The sequence below is a fragment of the Leuresthes tenuis genome, unplaced genomic scaffold (assembly GCF_036924035.1).
Source record: "Leuresthes tenuis unplaced genomic scaffold, fLeuTen1.0.hap1 SCAF_3, whole genome shotgun sequence".
In the NCBI taxonomy this organism is placed as follows: domain Eukaryota; kingdom Metazoa; phylum Chordata; class Actinopteri; order Atheriniformes; family Atherinopsidae; genus Leuresthes; species Leuresthes tenuis.
The window spans coordinates 18,708,111-18,727,079 of record NW_027325357.1 but is presented as its reverse complement, the minus strand read 5'-3'; the positions used below and the strand labels follow the sequence as shown (position 1 = coordinate 18,727,079).

The 18,969-nt window shown below is 42.6% G+C and overlaps 2 protein-coding genes across 2 annotated transcripts; both read right to left on the bottom strand.

Moving 5' to 3' along the window:
- Window positions 1–788: 788 nt before the first annotated feature.
- On the bottom strand, window positions 789–3,834 carry pfdn5 (prefoldin 5). The gene is made up of 6 exons (XM_072382299.1): window positions 3,736–3,834; window positions 3,375–3,477; window positions 3,134–3,165; window positions 2,589–2,663; window positions 2,373–2,478; window positions 789–1,081 (listed from the first exon to the last, which is right to left on the bottom strand). Exons 1-6 carry the CDS (start codon window positions 3,799–3,801, stop codon window positions 996–998), a joined length of 468 nt encoding a protein of 155 aa, XP_072238400.1. The 5' UTR covers window positions 3,802–3,834; the 3' UTR covers window positions 789–995.
- Window positions 3,835–5,156: 1,322 nt separating this feature from the next.
- On the bottom strand, window positions 5,157–18,059 carry espl1 (extra spindle pole bodies like 1, separase). The gene is made up of 31 exons (XM_072382298.1): window positions 17,959–18,059; window positions 17,399–17,698; window positions 16,567–17,319; window positions 16,372–16,473; window positions 16,137–16,248; window positions 15,874–16,001; window positions 15,502–15,695; window positions 15,140–15,382; window positions 14,901–15,045; window positions 14,590–14,749; window positions 14,371–14,510; window positions 13,929–14,063; window positions 13,713–13,829; window positions 13,460–13,631; window positions 13,200–13,328; window positions 12,960–13,116; window positions 12,685–12,794; window positions 11,238–12,382; window positions 10,554–10,953; window positions 10,162–10,293; window positions 9,670–9,883; window positions 9,386–9,591; window positions 8,964–9,091; window positions 7,578–7,700; window positions 7,281–7,430; window positions 7,010–7,177; window positions 6,771–6,875; window positions 6,582–6,697; window positions 6,361–6,444; window positions 5,773–5,937; window positions 5,157–5,568 (listed from the first exon to the last, which is right to left on the bottom strand). Exons 1-31 carry the CDS (start codon window positions 18,037–18,039, stop codon window positions 5,367–5,369), a joined length of 6,516 nt encoding a protein of 2,171 aa, XP_072238399.1. The 5' UTR covers window positions 18,040–18,059; the 3' UTR covers window positions 5,157–5,366.
- Window positions 18,060–18,969: the final 910 nt, after the last annotated feature.

The following is an 18,969-nucleotide window of genomic DNA, read 5'->3' as shown; positions in this document are numbered from 1 at the left end:
ATTCGGAGTTGTAACGTTAGGTTTAAATTAAATTTCTCATTTGTGCTCATCTGTAAACTATGTGGACAGGAAAAGCTGTGACAATAACAACTTGCACTGAATTTAGCGGAATTAAGTGTTTTTGAGTGATCCATCCTGCATAGCACCTCACCTAAAAGCCTGAATATCATACAAGTTTTGTATGTAGAATCGTATTTTATACTTTGACATTTCCTGGAAAACGTTGGATTCATTCCTTCATCTCTGCAGAAAGCACCTCCAATGAACTGATTTCTAAACTTTAAAATCTAAGTAGAATTTTAGCATTAATGTGGGTTGGGCCTGCTCGTGTGAGTAAGATGATTGATACAGACCTTCCCTGGCTTGCTTTCATTGTGAGGTAAACTTGAGTTCAGTAGCCATGGGGAACTTTGTGTTGGTCATACAAGTCTAAATGTTTGTCGACTAATAAAACTGTGGAAGATCACTGAGGGAAATGATTATAACATATTTGCATTGGGAGGTTCTGACATCGGCTCAGGTAACCACGTGCTCATATTTGCTAAAACAATCAGGTTTTTGCTAGATCCGTTTAAAACTGCAGCTAAGTTAGTGAGATGCTAAAGGAAAGTACATCAGCCCAAAAGAATCTGACACACAAAATTAAAACCCCGTCTCTGGGTGAAGTGTGTCCTGTAAACTGCACCGATGAGGATTAAGTTCACTTTTAACTGTCAAAAAGTTTCATCTCCAGCAAGAATGGAAATGTCAGCTGAACCCAGTAATGTACAAACAATAACCACAAACACTTTGTTACTTGTATCCATAGTGACAGCTTTAATTTTCAGAATTAACTGGACACCCAATTCAATTCATTTAAAACGGACCAACACTATTTCTTCATTGTGACAATAGCCTACGTGAAACAAAGTTTTTGTTTTTCAGATTTAGTCATTTGTGGACACAAACTTAAAAATGCCCCTGTCATGAAAAGCTCAGTTTAATCAACTGCGTTATCAGGCCTTGGTGCTTCCAACCATCTGTGACGCTTGTTGGCTCTGTTGTAACTGCTGGATCTTCACGTTCATTACTTCAACCACAGCTGCAAGACAGAACACAGAGCATGAAGTAGATATGCATCTAATATGGTCTTCACTAAACAGCCACTTATTGCTTCAAATACCATCATTATATTCAGCTGAAAATATCTTTAGTTAACTCATTTTATGGCGCCTAAATCACAGATGATCTAAAATGTCACTTTCAACGCTCCAAAACGCACAACCTGGCGCTGGCTTCACTGGAGATCAGCAGTGTGTTCGTGTTCAATGTGCCATCCCTTATTTTGCAGATCTGCTTCATAAAGTCGAGGCCTTGAGAGAACTAGTTTCTCGAACAAATGTGATTCCTTTTCCCATCACAGTTTAGCTGATAAAGCTCCAATTACATCCTCATTTGAGCATTAATGAACTGACATTTTTCCCCTGCATGGCATCCTTTAGGTGCTACGTGTGCTTTAGGCTCTCGGTGCAAGACATGCTTTCTAATGTGAGCTGGGTCAAATTGACCAATGATTTCTTTTTATGCTTTTATACAGATTTAAAAGGGACATGCCCCCATTCAGATATCGCACATGGAATTGAATTGGAGGGAATCACTGCAGTTTAAAAAAAATAAAATGGGAGAGTGCCACAAACTGCTCTTGCTCCATAAGCACAATATGTTGATCATTCTAATGTTCTGGCTCATCTGGGCCTTCATTAACAGTATATGTACACTGGACAAAGAGAATAACCATAATGTAGGTATTAGGAACGAGTTGCGACACTAAGCAAGACTGATGTGTTGAATTTGCTTTGGGAATTGCTTAAGGAATTCCCCCCAAAGGTTTTTGTCCCATAATTATCTTATCAATCCATGTTGCCAACCTAATGTGTTGTGATATTTCTTATTCATTTGAACTCTGACTAATGTATTCTTAATCCATATGCACCAAGTGGAAAGTGATTGAGGTCAGCTTCTTTTTAAATGTGTCCCATGCGAGACAAACAGCCCTGTATATCTATATGGTTTAAAACCGGTTTAATGTGTCCAGATAATCAGTCCAGAAGGACACCGACAGTTCTCTGAGACAGATTGAATAATCCTCAATAGCCTGTAAAATCCAGCACATAAAACTGAACTGAATCAAGAGGCCACAAGAAACAAAAAAAAAAAAAAAAAAACATAGTTTGAAATATCATGTGGAACAATAATTTGCCATGTAAAGGACATAAAATGGTAAAAAGATAGTGATAACATCAGGATATATGGCTTTTTACAGCAGAATATGATGAGAAATAGTAAAACAAGTACCATAGAAAATGAGTTTTTCTTTTAAAAAATAAACATACCTTGTTTCATGGCATGTTTTTCCTGAAGAGCTGGCTGAATTTTCTCTATCTGCTTTGTGAGGAAGTCTATCTTGCGCTTGAAGAATGTCTTCGAGTCGTTCACATTCTACAGAAACAAATACAAGACGATAAAAATGCACGATGACTTATTTTGTGTAAATCTTAACTTAGCAGTTTGCCGCATATACACAGGCTTTTCGAAGACTAAAATGTTACCTTTTCGACGTAATATCCTGTCCCCACATCCACTAAGACGTGCTCCACATCATTTAATGTTCCAGGGACATACATCTGAGAGGAAGCAATGCTTAAGGACAACGACATAGATCTGGAGAGGCACATGACATCTTCTAATGGATACTGCAGAAAGATAATGTGAATGTTTGCCATCCCTCTTCACAGGGCCTTCACCATCATGTTAACTATACTTTTATATTGGGATATAAGCATCTTTGACCAACGTCTATATGCTGAAAATATGACAAATATAGCTATTGGGCAGTTTTTGTCACTTTGGGTCAAATCAAACTGTTTTAAATCGTGCTGTGGTACTGTGCGTTGCACATAAGTTCATGATGTAGATGTCATGTGATACTTAAGATGTTGGTTAACAGCTGAACTACAAGAGGTGAACAGGAAACATCAGGAACGGTGACGGAAACACTCATTACAGTTAGTGTCCATTTATGTCAGTGATAATGTAATATGATTTCAATGGGCTTCCAAAAACTTGTAAATCAGAACGATCGTTAGGAGGATACAGAGCTGGTGAGGGGCACGAGCAATTCTTTTCCTGTATGTGAGAGGAGAAAAAGGATAGGTGGTCAGAAGCAATCCATGTAAGCTTTCATGAACAAATAATTCAGTGTATTTTTTAAATAACTATTTTACAATGGCCACACCATACGGTGTGAAACCAGTGTGCAAATGCCAAGCTTTTGAGCTAACTATATTAATAAAGCAACAACAAAAAAAAAGCAGTTGAAGCGGGGAAACACGCACCTTTATTGTTTTGGTTCAGAACGTTCAAACTGTCTTTTGCTTCAACATACTTGGTCTGGACAACTTTGAACTGGCCTATCGAAGACGTCAGGAACTCAATCTCCTGGAAGAAACATGAAAGTTAACACAAACAGAAGAGGTCAGAGATGCACACAGTGAACAAACGATGCTGTAATGCTATAAGGAGGTTGAACTGTTGCGGTACAGACAAATGGGTGCTTGTATGAAGCTCACGTTAGCGTCAGGTGTTCTGGTTAGCAAGCTAACCCGCCCTCCTGTTTTCACCTGGATTAATGCTCTCATACAGTCATCTTATAAGAACACAACCGTCGCAGATATATAGTAAAGTTACATATTATACCTGGTCTAGTTGGGTTTTCAGTCCCTCTAACTGAGGCAGGGAGAGGTCTGTGAGATTCACCGCCATGTTGGAAGCGTGATAACAAACGGCCTTTTTCGGGTTGTGCTTCCGGGTGATGCAGCTGGGGAGTCGTTAGCACGAAACACTGCCCCCGTGTGGACATAGTTATGGCGACGCTTTAAAGAAGCCACGTTTCTCAACCAGCTGTTAATCTTTTTCAAATCTCTGACTCTGCACTGCTCAGTCATACCACTACAGACAAGAAACGGTAATCTGACAGTTGTGTCAGACTTTTCTCTTCTATTTTAAAAATCCACATAAATTCTAACCAGTTCATGCATATCATTAAGATAATACTTAAAATACCTCCAGGATAAATGCAAAGAAGGGATGTTAGCAAATATAAAGGCAAAAAAATAAATTAAATAAAATAAAATGTGTTCAGGAACATGTGCAGAATGGACAATCTACTGTTTTCTCTCCAGATAACATCATCGTGAGTAACGATTGGAAAAACACAATCCTAATGTGACATTTTCTTGGATGTTTTTCATGGTTTACTGTTCAACTGAGCAAGAGATGAAACATGTAAAAGTGGGCAAGTGCCTGGTTAATTGTGAAATTTGGACTCAGTGCCCCTTTGTTTAAAGTAATTGTTGTTTAGTCCGATTTATTTTGTAAACATGAAATATGAAAACTTTTAGAACTTAAAACTCAAACTTAACATTCTTTCAAATTACAGATGCTACATTTCAATGTCCCTACACCACACACTCAAATATAAAATTAACTCTTTTAGAGCGCATTCAATCTGTTACCATCCATTACGAATGGCTGCTTTATTTCTTATCAGCACATCTCCCTCCATACCTGCTTGAGAACATGTGGAAAAAAGAAAAAAGGATTTAAATTTTCCCAGATGTTGGCAATGCATTTCACAACACGTCTCAGCCTTTGAGCTCATTTCCCAATTTGCACACACTCCACTCCTCGAGTCATCCTAGTTCTGTCCGACAGAGGTGCAAGCAAAGAAAGGCGAGGGCAGGAAAAAGGAGAGATGAGGCAAGAGGCTTTTTACAAAATTAAGACATCCTTCCTTCAGAGGGTCGTTTTAAGCCAACTAAATATGTCGTCTTTAGGTGCAACGTAACACTTGAGGGATTTGCGTAACACGAGCATTAAATCCATTCATGATAAAGAAGAAATGTACCTTTAATTTAATTTAAAAAGAAGAATACTTCCACAAAACAGACACTAGTATATCCTAGCAAACAGCTCCTTTGACAGGCCTCGTCTCTCCTCTGGGTGCATTTCAGGACTCGAGACATCCTTCCAAACTATTTTGCTGTGGTTCAACGATTTCTGGTTCAGGAGCAGGAGAACAAAAGAGCAAAGAGACGAGACGAGTAATGAAAGTGCGAGCTCGTTTATTCAAAAACTGAGGTATTCAAAGTTAAAAACATCCCAAGCCATTTGAAATCATTCACAATGTTAAAAGACAGTTTAAAGCTTCAACATTGTTTTAAATAAAGATGCTGAATCAGGGGAATTAAGTTACATCCTCCAGTTTGTGCTAGAAAAACAATAAAATGCAGATGCTGTCATCGCTTCGAAGTTTCAGGCTTTCAGTCTCACTGCAGGTGAATTGGTAGACCGTAGACCACCGGTGCAGCTCCTATGAGGTGTTTAAGGTTTGTGGCGTGACGCGATGGACCCATGAACTCCAGCAGAGGCACTCCGGACTCAGCAGACAACCAGGACTCCAGCAGCGCTTTAGTGAAGCGATCAATATCTCGATCCGTCACGTCCCACAAGTTGCCCAAAATGAAAGGGCTAGAAAACAAACAAATAAACAACCTTCATGACATGGACACCACAGCAGAATGATCGGATGGGACAAGTTGGACTGAGACGGAGATGGCTTTTAGGCTTTTAAGGACCGACCATACAAACTTCATCATGATCTGACGATATTTTCGGGGATTTGTTTCAGACACGTACACAAACACATCAGACAAAGCATGACAGAGATCTCACCAGCCTGCTATAAGGTAGTTAAGAACGATTCCTTGTCCCTCCTGATTGCCTCGCACAGCCAGAGCAGCGCTGCTGCAGCCGAACAGCAAAGAGGCGGCTCTCATCTGCTGTTTGAGGACCGACTGGCTGTCCAGGAACCTTGCACCTGCACCGTGGCCCACGTAACTAAAGCATGGACGGACAAGTTTAGACTTTACACCCGTTATTTGGTTCACCGTCTCCCTGAACAATAACATGTTGTGTAGATCAAGCCGTCGGAGTTGAAGTTTTAAAGGCATAAGGATTCCAGTGTGGTCCGGCAGTGCCGTTTAAAAGCTAAAGGTTGCCTCAAAGCAGTTCCAGCAAAGTCCTAAATGCAAAGCTTCAGGCCGACTGACGTGACACAAGATGGTCTGAAAACTTTTTACATGTCTTTGGTCATCGCTGTTAATGGATAAAGAAAAATCTAAATGGTTTAAAAGTAAAATCAACAAAACAGTGACAATTGCAAAATGTGAAAAGGTCCAAATAGGGTCTTCCTTTTCCAGATTCCTTTATTAGTTAAAGCTGATTCGAATGTTAGTAGAACATACTTCATCTCAAACTCACATGTATAAATCCTTGGTTGCAACAGCTTCTTGTAGTTGACCCACATCTGGGGCGACTCCACACACACCTTGCCAGTCCGGTTTACTTTGGCGAGAACGATTATTAAATATATTATTAAAATATAAATTATCTTTATTAAACAGAAAGATAAGAAACCCGTGACACAAGCGCATGCAAAAAAAAAAACAGAAATTGGTTTAACTCGGGATTACTCGCCCCACCTGCAAAACCACTCCTTGAATCGATCCTGGGCGTTTCTTAGATTGGCATCGGGGTCCAGCACGTAAAACACTTTCTTCGGGTTCACACCGTGCTTCAGGACCGAGTCCGAGTCAGTCTGACAGGGAAGACGGGAAGTTAAGTACGAGCACCACGGGCCAAACTGGGACAGCCCTGGAGCTTAAACTTACCTCTTTATCAACACTCAGTCCAAGCAGCGACTGCAAAGAAGGCATTCGGCTTACGGAGTGAGACCTTAAGGTGGACATGCTCTCCCATGGTAACTTCTGAAGGTACTGCATCAAACCCAGAAAACAGGCTGATAAGCAGAAAATATCTTCCAACGTAACGCACAAATAAACCTGAAATTGCACTTTTGCAGTCAGCTGCGCGTCTCCCTCTAGTATTACACAGAGATGATGACACCGACCTTGTCCAGGATTAGAACCATGTGACTTCGGGGCTCTTCCCTGTCTGCGAGCTGGGACACCGCTGTATGCAGGAGTTGATCACACTCGCTGTCCCACCGGGGAGAAAGTCCTTTCGCCAGACTTTTACGATCTTCCCCAGAGAGCACAGGAGATGCGGAAAGCACAGCCTAACAGACAAATCGGACATATTAGAGGCAGCTTGCCTTGTTGTTCTTTTTAATAGAAGAACACAGAGGAGGATGCTGAGGGCCCATTAGGCAAAAGACATACCTTTAGCATCTCCTCACTGGCTGTCACTCCTTTTGCAGATAAGGCCTTGTAAAGTTGCCGAGCCTGTGTGGAGAGCTTAGGATCCGATGAAAGGGGTAGAAGAAGGCTCTTCCAGCATCCGAGCATCCCCTCCATTTCCTTCAAGAGTTGCTGAAAGATGGCAGTGTGTTTCAACTCTCATGTGACATTTCATCAGTCAGTAAACAGCTGCTCGTGGAAATTTATTTGCCGTTTGTCCTGGTGAGGGTATCACAACCCCCTGCTCTCCCCATCAATGGTCCTCTCTGTATCATTTACCTCAAGTCGACAGTCGAGAGCCCATCGACCTTCCCACCACTTGGCTTTCTCAGCTACGCAGCTCACAGCCTTTTGCTCCATCAGAATTCTGTCCATCTCCTGCACCAGCCTGCTAATGTTGTGCTGCACAACACAGAGACAGTCAGAGTTCTCTCAAACGAAAATGATAACATTCACAAGAATCTACCTTAAAGGTATTAGACAAAGCTCTTACAAATGTGCCTTTTTGGGCCATCGTACAGATTTAGTCTCCTTTTGAGGCGGGAATGGTAACTTATGTGTTCATCTTATCACTAAATACCCTCTCTATATTTGTCAGTGTGTTCTATTTTTAGATGATCTTGTGCTGAATGGATGTCAGTCTTATGTAGAACCATCTTCAGTGCTGAACAGAAGTTAGAGCTCCCCTTCATTTGTTTTTTTTATACCACTTTCAGGAAAGGAAGAAATAAGTGAAACACTCTAAATATGCAGGGATCTACTGAAACGTCCAAAAATAAATGAGAATACCGTATATAAGTCAAAAACTAAGTTTGTACACCTTTAAAGAGTTTGAGAGTCAGCACAGCCTGAACCCTCTTTGACAAACTTTCTTGTATGCATTCTTCAGAAATAGATCTCCAGGCTTTTTGAAAGACATTTCAAAGCTCTTCTTTGGATGTTGTGTCTCCTTCTGTGTTGCTCTGTTGAAATGGTCCCACATGTCTTGCAAGATGCAAGCTCTGGGGAGGATTGGTCTCTACAAAAGAGCTGTTTTCATTGGTTTTCAGTCCAAGTTCTTCCCATTCCTCAAGAACGGCCTCTTGACAGCCATCCTTCCATGAAGACCACCTCCGACATGGCCTCAGTGAACACTCGATGGATCAACTGAAGGATCAGATGAATCTGTCGGGTCCAGTGTCAGGTCTTTGCGGGACCTCCCCCCTTTTCCATTTCTTGAGAAGATCCCTTTCAGATACTGTTAATGTGCTGTAGACCGTCGCTTCATCTTTCGTCCTCCACTCTTTCTGTACTGATGCACAGCTCATTCAATGAGCCAATTTATAACAGGTTCTTTGCCAAATTGTCTTTTATGTGCAGACACAACAACTGGTTCAACAAATGCTTGTATGATACATAAGCTGGTCTTAAGTGACAAAAAAACAAACAATTTCTTCAGAAATGGCTTGAGTACTGCAACTGGACTGAATATGAGTGGGGAAAAAAAAAGAACAACAGCCAATGTCCAGAGAAAAACCTAAAATCTCCACATTTAAACAGAAAGACTTTCAGAAAGCCTGGAGAGCCATTGTTCCTTTCCCCCTTTAAAAGATTAGAGGAAAGTCTGGAAGCAAAATATAAAGAAATGAGGGACTGCTCGGGTCCTTTCACAGTACCACCCTTCACCTGCTGTTTCGATGTGGAGATGTGAAGAGTGACGGGGGCGGAATCCTTCTCAAGACGCGACAGTATAACGCCGTCTCCCGTTTCCCCCGGCTTCACCCCGAGCACAGACATCATACACACGCTCACTCCTGTGCAGGAACGGGTGAAAAAGACGCACAGAACAAAGAAACGTGACATTACTGTGATACAAATCCGTTTGTTCAAGCTCTGAACCATCAAAGTGCAACAATGAACGGAGCGAATTTAAGTCCCACAAGGTGTCATAACCGCAGCAGGAGAAATAACCCCAGAAAAAGAAATGATCATCGACGACGTCACTGTCGATCGCTATGAAAAGGTAACATGCAGAATGCATTTTCAAAGGAATCCCACGTGGAAATGTGCCTTCCTAAACAAATGGCATTAAAAAAATACATCGCTACCTGGAGGAAGTTGTTGAATTTGTTGTCTAAACTCTTGGCAGTGGTCCTGGGGGAAAGATGAAGGGTCAGCGGTCGGAAAGGAGAAGATGTCCCTCAGCTGAGACAACCTCTGCTCAGTGGAAGGGATGGACCCGGTACCGTTGGGCTCATTCAGACTCAACGCATCCATCTTGTCTGCGACCTCACTGCACGCCTTCTTCAGCTTTCTGTCAGAGTGACCGATGTTAATCGAATGTTCAAAATATCTCAGCAAAGTGAGGGCGAGTGGAAAATCATGGGCTTACTGGAGAGAGCTGGTTAAATGGCGAACGGTGCGGTGGCGACTTGTGACTCCCAAAGACTGGGCGTGCAGCATTGCTGTGGTGACGGGGTCTTGCTGTCCCAGGGTCAAGGCAAGGAGAGCAGAGAGGGTCGGATAGATAGTGGGACTGGGGAAGTGCTGAAGAGTCAGCCAGGCTGAGCGCAGCAGCAGCTGGACATCATTCAGAGAGAGATTGTCTGAGGGAAAAAAAAAAAGAAAAAAAGAAAAGTGATAAATAAACCTGAATCCAGAATTTTTTTTATCTGAGGTTTTTTGGATATTGACATCTTCTTTACTGCTCTTACTGACTCGTGAGGGTGTCGTAAAATCAAAGTAAGTTAAGTCAAACTGAACAGATAAATATTTAATAAAGAAGACAGTCATTTATGCATTATAATAAAGCATAAACCGCATTTTGTTTCATCTTTGACACACACACATCGCATATGATTCGTCCATCATGAGTTCAGCTCACCTGGGCTGTTGTCTGAATGAGAAATGTGGGTCTGTAGATCTTCTCTCAGTTGGCCTCTGCTCCTCAGTGCGACCAACTCGTCTGTCTCCAAGCTGCGACACATATCCCTCCGCAACACCTCAAAGTCCATGTCTAAGTGAGAGAAGAGAAATTCTGTCACAGACTGCAGTGACGGTTATTTCAGGATCCTGAAGCTGAAGGATGTGCAGAACCCATCGTGATGCTCTGAAACAGAGCGGCGCGTGGAGTTTAAAAACGACTCGACCACACGGGACACGATGACTCTGAAATGTTTCAGCATCACATCCGGTGTCATGAACGGTAGAGACTCAGTATCAGTGCATATAATGTAGGTTTCTTTAGGTTCAGCAGTGTGTGCACACAATACATACTGATGTCTTTGTTGTTGTCTGCCTCTGTGTCTGATGTCCTCAGCAGCTCAATGCTTATATCAAGAACTTCGTTAGTTTCCTCCTCAATGGTCCTCATGGTGTCTGGATCCTCCATAGGTTCTTCTGTTTTGGACAGCTGTTTTCTTGCTCTTCCTCTTCTGGTGGAGGCAGGCTGACGGGTCAAAGCCTCATCGTCCTCAGAAGAGGCAGAACGAAGGACTGCGGTGCTCTTTTTCCCCTTGGTCGTCCTCTTGAGCGGGACCTTCTCAGCGGGTGGATCTGGGGCCGTTTTAGCAGTGGGGCCGGCTCTTCTTGTGGTTCGCTTTTTCGGGACCTCCGCCTTTACTCTGAGCTCTGCTTGGGTATTAGCCTCCGAGTCGCTCTCATCGCTAAATTCCACCTGTGTTAAAAAATGCAACAGTTCGATGTTTTTCTATAAGACATCTTTAAAAACACATTAAGAAAAGACAGCCTTTAAGATTCTAAAGGACTAATTTCACACTTACAATTGCCTTTTTTTTTTTTTTTTAAATCTCTCCCATCCCAAGACATAAAGGTAATGAAGTGTGATGTACTCGTGAATTTGAGGTGCGTTTATCTCGTCCAACTGGGGTCACCATGACAAATTCCCAGCCAGTAAGCTGTACTGAATCTTTTCTGTAACACCAAAAGCTATTCGCTTACCTTGAAACGTGATTTCTTTGTCCGTTTTGGAGCCGCAGGCACACGCTGAGCTTTGCCTTGAACTGGTGACGTCTCTTCATATACATGAAACTGCAGCTTCGGGGCAGTCCTTGGTGCTTTCTGCACTGAAGCGGGGCATTTCACCTTCTGCACAGGAGTACAAGCCAAGGTAGGCACCACTGTGTTAAAGTCAAATGACCCAAGGTCTTTGATAGAAGATTTAGACTTTGCCGTTACGGGTGTCATGGGAACAGGATTCTTTTCTTTGGTTGAGGAGCTTGGCACTTGAATCTTGGGTTTGACAACTTTGACTTTCGTTACCTCCTTTTTTCGGTCAGCAACATCTGCGTTTTTGATAGAAGATTTAGGTTTTTTAAGCATGGCTGGGGGAGGGGCCGTTTTCTGTTCTGATGTTATTTCTTTACACTCTTTTGGTGCATTCCACGTCCAAACATTTGAGAAGAGTTCCTCTGGGCTGCAGCCTTTCTTGGCAGCCAAGATAATCAGCGCAGCTATGGCTTTGGTTGCCATTAGGCCTGCTTTTACAGGCCTTAGGACAGGAGAAGGTGTCGAATCTACAAACGCTAAGCCAGCTTCCAGTATTTTCCATATACCACAGACCTTGTTAAGCCTCGTTTCCAGCCCAGTCTGAGCCATACTCAGGTACACGTGGCCCACCACATCTTGCATCAGGGAGGGTTTAGGCACGCCTTTGGCAGGGTCACAGGGAGGGAAGAGCTCTGCCAACTTGTCTTTAAGCCGAGTGGTTGTGGTTTTAGAGCGGAATAAAGCGGCCCAGTGAAGTTTGGAGCCGACACTTATGTCACTGGGATCCAGCTGAAGAACCAGGTCACCCTGTACAGCTGCCCAGCGAGCGGTGGCACGACCCAAACAAGGCTCAGAGCAGCACGGGCAAACGCAGTCGGGCTCATGTGTCAGGGAGGAGAGCCAACGGCGAGGCTGATCTTTGAGAGGAGGGGAGCTGCCCAGGTCCTTCATTACAGGTTCTTTGGCAAGCCACCTGGTGCTCAGGATGTCCTTTAAGTCATCCTCCATGGTTGGCAGGGGAGACTGAGGTCTCTGAGCTGGCCGGCCCTTTCTTGGTTTGATTTTCACATCTGCCTTAGGAACCTGATCAGAAAAATCTTAAGGACAGATAGAAGAAAGGGGAAAACTAATTCAAAGTTACACTCAAAAGAGCTGACGGTGCAAAATGATTCCTTATCTTGATACAAAGACCATCATCGTGGACTGATGAGATGATATGCCAAATGTGTGCAAAAATTCCAGAGAATAATGCAATAAAACACCAATACAATTCATGCAATAACACATTTTCAATGGGATTTCTACCTTGAAAAGCAGCAGGTCAACTATAATCACACTCATAAACAATCAGCTATCACCCAAGCTCTATTTGAACTGACGTATGAGAGCATTCACAAACCTTTGCAGTGCTCCAGAAGGTTTTTGACTATGTCTAAATCTGTTCTACTTTCTTCCCTCTCTCCCTGCATCAGCTCCAGCTCCGCTTTGATCACCAGCAGCTCAGCACATCTAAACCAAACACACACAAAAAAAATCACATTGCTGACAAAAACAATGCTTTACTTGTGTCAAATTAACCCAAAACTTGAAATTAAGACATTCAGTTATGTTAAACCCAATTAATCCTTTGGAGCCTGCATCGGTAATTACATTTTAACAAATACGTGTACGTACTGGCTAAGCGCTTGAAGCTTGATGGCCAATTTCAGGGCTTCTAAGCATTGGAGTCTGGCGTCATTGACGGCCCCGCTGCTGCTCCGTACAGCCACCACCTTCACAGAGCAACTCAGCACCTCTGAGAGCAGCTGCCACTTCAGCAGCAGGTTGTCTCCTGCTCACACACCAAAACGAGGTCAAAGACATAAAGCACAAAAACAAGCAGCAGATAGGCTTTAGAATGTGGCACTAACACACCTTGGTAGACGAAGCGCACATCTGAGTTGCTGCTGTTGGTCCCATACAAGCCCTTTCCCACTAAAGTGACAAGCAGGCTGCAGAAAAGCTTCAAACTCTCATAAAGGGCAGCGTCAGGAGTTTTAATACCTAAGACGTACAAAAAAAAAAAAACAGACCATCGCTTATAACTGGAAAAGTTCCATCTACACTGTAAATTAAAAACAAAGCTACACGGGCACAAAGTGAAGTGGTGAAGCGTTGCAAGTGAGAATGCTAACCATGCTGCGTGATGTGGCTTCGTTGGGCCTGCGGCAGCTGAGCCGTGTCCAAATTCAAATAGGAGCTGCAGGTCTGGAGAGTCCGCGCACGCAGCAGGTACCAGCTCTTCGACTGCTTTTGATCATTTACTTCTTTCAGCACCTCACACAGATAAGGCACACCGCAGTCAACCTGAAATATGGCCAAACACAAGGTCAGTGCCTTCGATGTGAGAAATGATACAAGCAGACATGTTAACATGCGGCTACATACCTGTCCTATGCTGTAGAAGTACTGAGCCTTCAGTAAGACGACCAGCACTGAGAGGGCAGAGGGTCCATCATCTGCGGTATCTGAAGTTAGCATTTTCTCTGCCTCATCTACCTGAGCCTAAAAACAATAGGTCAAAAAAACACATCAATCAAAATTACAGACATGAAGTGAAATACAGCATCTTTACCGAGATCAATCTTTAGAAAAGTGAATTACCAGAGCTAATTCAGGGCTGCCCATATCCAGGAGAATGCTGGCTGATTGACAGAGTGAACTCGCACAACTCCGAGCGTCGGCCAGGTGACGGGAAAATCCAATCCCAAGTTGGTAAGCTTTCAAAGCATTCAGAGGCTGGATAAAAGTCAAACGGGATATGCCAAATTAGACGAATGCAAATGGTCAGTCACATCTCCTGCTCTCGTATACATCAGATGATAATTGGCATGTCCCATAAAATAACGGTCAAACGTGTAATACCATTCCTTGCAATACATTAGATTTAAATTAAAGTGCAATTCTCCAGTAAATGAAATGCTTTATGATTCACAAGAAGCGGTTACATATTTAGGAAGAATATAGATTTTGTAACCGACAAGCAAAACCTAAACCAACCAAATGGGACCACATGAAGTAGCTTTGACACATTCATTGTTTTTACCTTTCCCATGAGTCTGAAGAGAGCTGCAGCCATAGCAATGGAGCTGCAGGTCTGTTTAGTATTCCTGACAGAGGGCAGGGCTTTACTCTTGAAAAGAGCAGACCACATCTCCAGAGCTTTCTCCAATGGCAGACACAACTCTTAGGAAAGAAAGAAATTGTTAACAAGTGATGAACAGTTTATGTTCAACAAATGTCAGCTGAAAAACGGCGTTCCTACTGTTTTCTGCAGCCAGGCTGAAGTGGAGGCCTTCATACACCAGAGTGCTGTCCTGTGTCTTCTGCTTGTTTTCATAATCAAAATCATTGCTGCCGATTGGATCGGCCACAGGCTGCGTCTGCTCACGCAGCTCTCTCCGTTTTCTATCACTCTCAATGGCCTGGCCAGAAACACGACACCGCATTTGATTAGTATGAAGACGAGGCTTGATTTTAGACAGCGGCAGATTTATCATTTAACTCCTTAATGCAATTCCACCTTCAAGTAACATACTATCAGAACAACTTAAAATACATCATCAAAAAGATCACCTCCTGGAGATTCTTCTCCAGAGTGCAGATATAAAGCCAAAGTAAAGCGTGAGCTTTGTCATCCTTCAGTCTGTCAGCATTCTCTGGAGTTTCAGGCTCTTCATCAAGAAGTCGTAAAGCTTCGTGGGTGAAATCCACCGCCATGCTGCAGAGTCACAAACCACAACAACAATGTTGACCTTGCTTGATCTTTTAAATACAGTTGAGACATATATCACTAAGTAAACAAATGTCATTACCAATCTGTCTGTTCACTGAAATCCTGGAAGCACACAACTTGGGCCATTTCACATAGGTAAACAGCACGTAGATGGGTGTGAGAACTCTCCTCGTGGCAGATGTCCAACAGATCACAGAGAGTGTTGTAACGCTCTTGGGCCGTGTCCCTCGCCAGCTCCTTATAGGCATGCAGCTCCTCCTCCAAAAGGCCGAGCATCACTCGCTCATCAGGGACATCGGGACCAAAACCATCGCGCAACGTCCTGCTCCATGACACGGCAGCACGAGACAAACGGTCGGGTAAGGGTTTGATTTTCAACAATAATCTGCAACACACAAACACAAGTGAAACTCTAGCCCCTTCATGATTACTTGTTTGTACCTGAGTCTTATGTCCTCGTCAGAGTCGCGAGCTGCATCCGTCTTTGTTTTCACCCAAAGAGAAACTGGTTCAGCCATGTGAGTAGTGATCTTGTCCCCAAGAGCCTTCAGCCACAGGATCACCCAATCTAAGGCTCCATCCAATTTGCCAGTCCGGCGTGAAGTTTGCACAGCCAGCATGAAGGGACGACTCAACTGGATGATAACAATATAGATGATATCGATCACAAACCAACAAACTCTGAAGAATAACACAGACTACAACAAAACTTATAATAAGTTTCTCCAGCAGGAGCTTTTCAATGAACATCTAAAGATCAATAAATAGTATTACTGACCTTCCTCCACCATAACAAAAATCTAACAAACTTACTCTATCAACAGATAGTGAGACCGGACGGTTCTTGCATAGATCCTTGCAGAGAATCTCAACCAGCATGAGGGCCTGATCATAGAGGCGTCGGTTATACAGCCCACAGGTCAAGTTGCTCAAAGCAATCACTACAAAACAAACAGCCAACACAACAGTTACTATCATAAAACATTTTAAATCTGCACCCCCCACCTGCCAACTACCGAAACTTACAGAACCACTCAATTACCCTGCAGACATTGATAACACATGATGCAAATCACCTGTTTTGATGAAGAGGTTTTCATTAGACAACTTGTGAAGTTCGGTCATCAGCAGTCCAGCTGCGGCTTGGCAGTAAAGCACAACCCTGTCCAAGGTGTCACTGCTCTCCAGCTAGGTGCGACATATCACCATCAGTAATAAGACTGACTTACAATTAGAAGCCAGTTTCATTCAGTACGGTAGTGGTCATAAAAATTTTTTTTTAAAAAGTGAACACAACAGAGGCAGCCTCACCTGTGATGAGATCATGCTATCATAAGCACATACGATGCTTTGGTAAATACTGTAGCAAAGAGCCTGCTGTAGTCTGCCACCCTCTACCTGACATGTTGAATTCTAGGAAGACAAAAAGAAAAAGAAAAAAAAAACAATTAGTAAGAATTCTCCATTCCAAGAAAAGCTTTTTTCATGTTTGGGTGCCAAACTAACCTTTTTAAGCATCTTCATTATCAGTTCTTTGTACTCCTCAAGAAAAGAAAACAGAGCCAGGAGCACTGGTCCACCTAATGCCTTTGTTTGCCCACTTTCAACAGCCCAAACAACTTGACCACAACCTTCGAGAACTGCGTGGACCTCTCTGTTGCTCAGATCAGCTGAGAGAGACCTCAAGATCCTAGCACACTCTGTTAAAGCCTGGCCAACCTCTTTGCCAGCCTTTATGGCCTTGTTAATGTTTACGACCCATTTTCCAAGCATTAGAACATTAGTACATTGAGAGCCCACACATTCTGAAAACTTGCTTTCCATCTCGTTCAAGAAGGTGGCAGCCATGCTGTGGTGGTTGGCCTTGCACAGCATCTTCATTGTAAGCAGCACCATCTCAGAAAACACATAAAAACTTGATGCCGCTAAACGCTGCTTGAACACCCCCCCCCCACGATAACCAGTAAAACATCTGCAAAGAAGCGTGTTCATCTCCTGGAGAAAAAAAGAAGCATCCTCCTTTGTCACTGCTCCACAGCTTCGCTCAAACTCATAAACGGCGTCCTCTGTGAAAGTCGGTGCTCTAGAGAAGGAGGGACCTGAGGTTTCGGTGTCCAACAACAAGAGGAAGCTCAACGCTTGCATCTGGCTGCACAATTTGTCCCGGTGATTCAGAGTTTTCTTCTCCTTGGCAGCCGATAGTCCGTTCCAAAGCACAGAGAAGCAGCTCCGCAGAAGAACACTGTAATCTTCTTGAACCTACAGATCATACAGACTTATTAAAAGCGGACAGAAATAATGCAGTGTAGCCGTCAGATACACATTAAAAGACACGTACCTGTTGTGCTGTGGAAAGTCTGTTGTAAAGCAACCCAACAACATGACTGCATAGTGTATGAACCTCCAGGGAGCTTAGCTTCTTGATAATATGGAAAATAATCTTTTCCATGTACAATGGACTGCTCTGAGCCACACGCTCTGAAGAGATATAGCCACGAAGAGAAAGCTCAACCAGCTTTACCAACTGACTGATATGATCAACGTTTGGAGATCCAACTCCGAGTTGATGGTTACAGGCTCTGATAACTCTGTCACACAGTGTCCGCCCCTGAAGTCCAGGTTGTGTCTTGACATAATTCTGAAAAAATGCAAACATAACAGACTTTGAAATTGTTTATAATGCGAGAAAATTTATGTACATCTGAAGATTGTACTGAAAGCAAACCCAATACCATACCAAGCTAACGGAGCTTGGCACATTGAGGCAACAAAACCATGGTTAAATGTCATAAAATAGCCAAAAAGTAAATAAGTGTTCTCAGATCAGTAAAATAATTTGAACTTCTAAAGTTGTCGCGAATAGATGCGAGTTGCTAATGAAACTGTGATCATGCTAACCTCTAGTTCTTGAAATAAAGTCCCTGTCTCTTCAGCAGAGGCGGTCCGTTTGATGTATTCGTCCACTTTCAAACACTTCATGTTGACAGCTGTAGAAGGCGCGTTCTAAATAAAAAGAAAAGAAAAATTAGGTTACATTTGCTAAACTTATCGTGTTTATGAAACGTCAACCACGGCATGACGCTGTTACGCTGTGGGTTTAACTTTTACAAAGTGGTACTTAAGCCTTATGTGGAACTTACTTGAAGCGCTCGACGTTTGTGGAAAATACTTTCTTTATGGCAAAAATCTGGTCAATTGAGTCCACATGATAACCGTTTGAGAAGCGGTTATAACTAAATGTTTTAGTTCAAATGGTGTTCAATTCCCGAAGTTCGGCCCGCGCACTGTTTTTTGAAACATATTTGCTAACCAATCGGATAGCACATCCGCTTCACACGGAAACACAAGGGCTTATGGGTATCGTAGTTTTGATTTCACGCCATACCTTGAAATGGAACAAAAAACATTGATAATTGTGCATGATTGTAATAATCGCACTGGAAGCTCATCCTCCATCAATTAAAGGGACACAAATTCGGGCATTAGTCTAGTTTTTTTCTTTTTTTTCTTAATCTATCGTTTTTACAATTTGTACTTCTGAGTCTCCATGGTGCTGTCACATTGTTGTCCCTGTCCCTGTTAGAGATAAGTCAGAATTCATCAGATTCAAACACATTTTTGCCTTCTATACAACAAAGGCATTTCAAACCCCATATTGGTTCTAAAATAAGATTGATACTGATTTAATTTGTTTAACTTTTTAACTTTAAAGAAGTCAAAACTCATTTGAGTAGCTTCATTCAATAATTTAATGTTTGGTCTACTCATTGTATAGTAACAAGTAACAAGTAAGCATCAACAAGTTTTACAAGGGGTAAAAGGGCAAGAAGTACAAAATTACTAATGTGACACACTTACCTGACAGATAGGTCCACCTCATGGCTTACATGCACCTTGAAAAAGTCTTGA

Bases quoted from the DNA above. Each gene is read 5' to 3' on its own strand.
- pfdn5 (XM_072382299.1), bottom strand. From the start codon at position 3,801: ATGGCGGTGAATCTCACAGACCTCTCCCTGCCTCAGTTAGAGGGACTG. The intron at 2,664-3,133 runs GTATCCTCCTAA...GCTTCCTCTCAG, and splicing joins TCGTGCCCCTCACCAGCTCT to ATGTATGTCCCTGGAACATT. The intron at 1,082-2,372 runs GTATGTTTATTT...TCTGTCTTGCAG, and splicing joins AAAACATGCCATGAAACAAG to CTGTGGTTGAAGTAATGAAC.
- espl1 (XM_072382298.1), bottom strand. From the start codon at position 18,039: ATGAAGTGTTTGAAAGTGGACGAATACATCAAACGGACCGCCTCTGCT. The intron at 7,178-7,280 runs GTATGTCTTTTG...TTTGTCTGTTAG, and splicing joins CCAGTGAGGAGATGCTAAAG to GCTGTGCTTTCCGCATCTCC. The intron at 6,876-7,009 runs GTCGGTGTCATC...GGTTTGATGCAG, and splicing joins TGGTTCTAATCCTGGACAAG to TACCTTCAGAAGTTACCATG.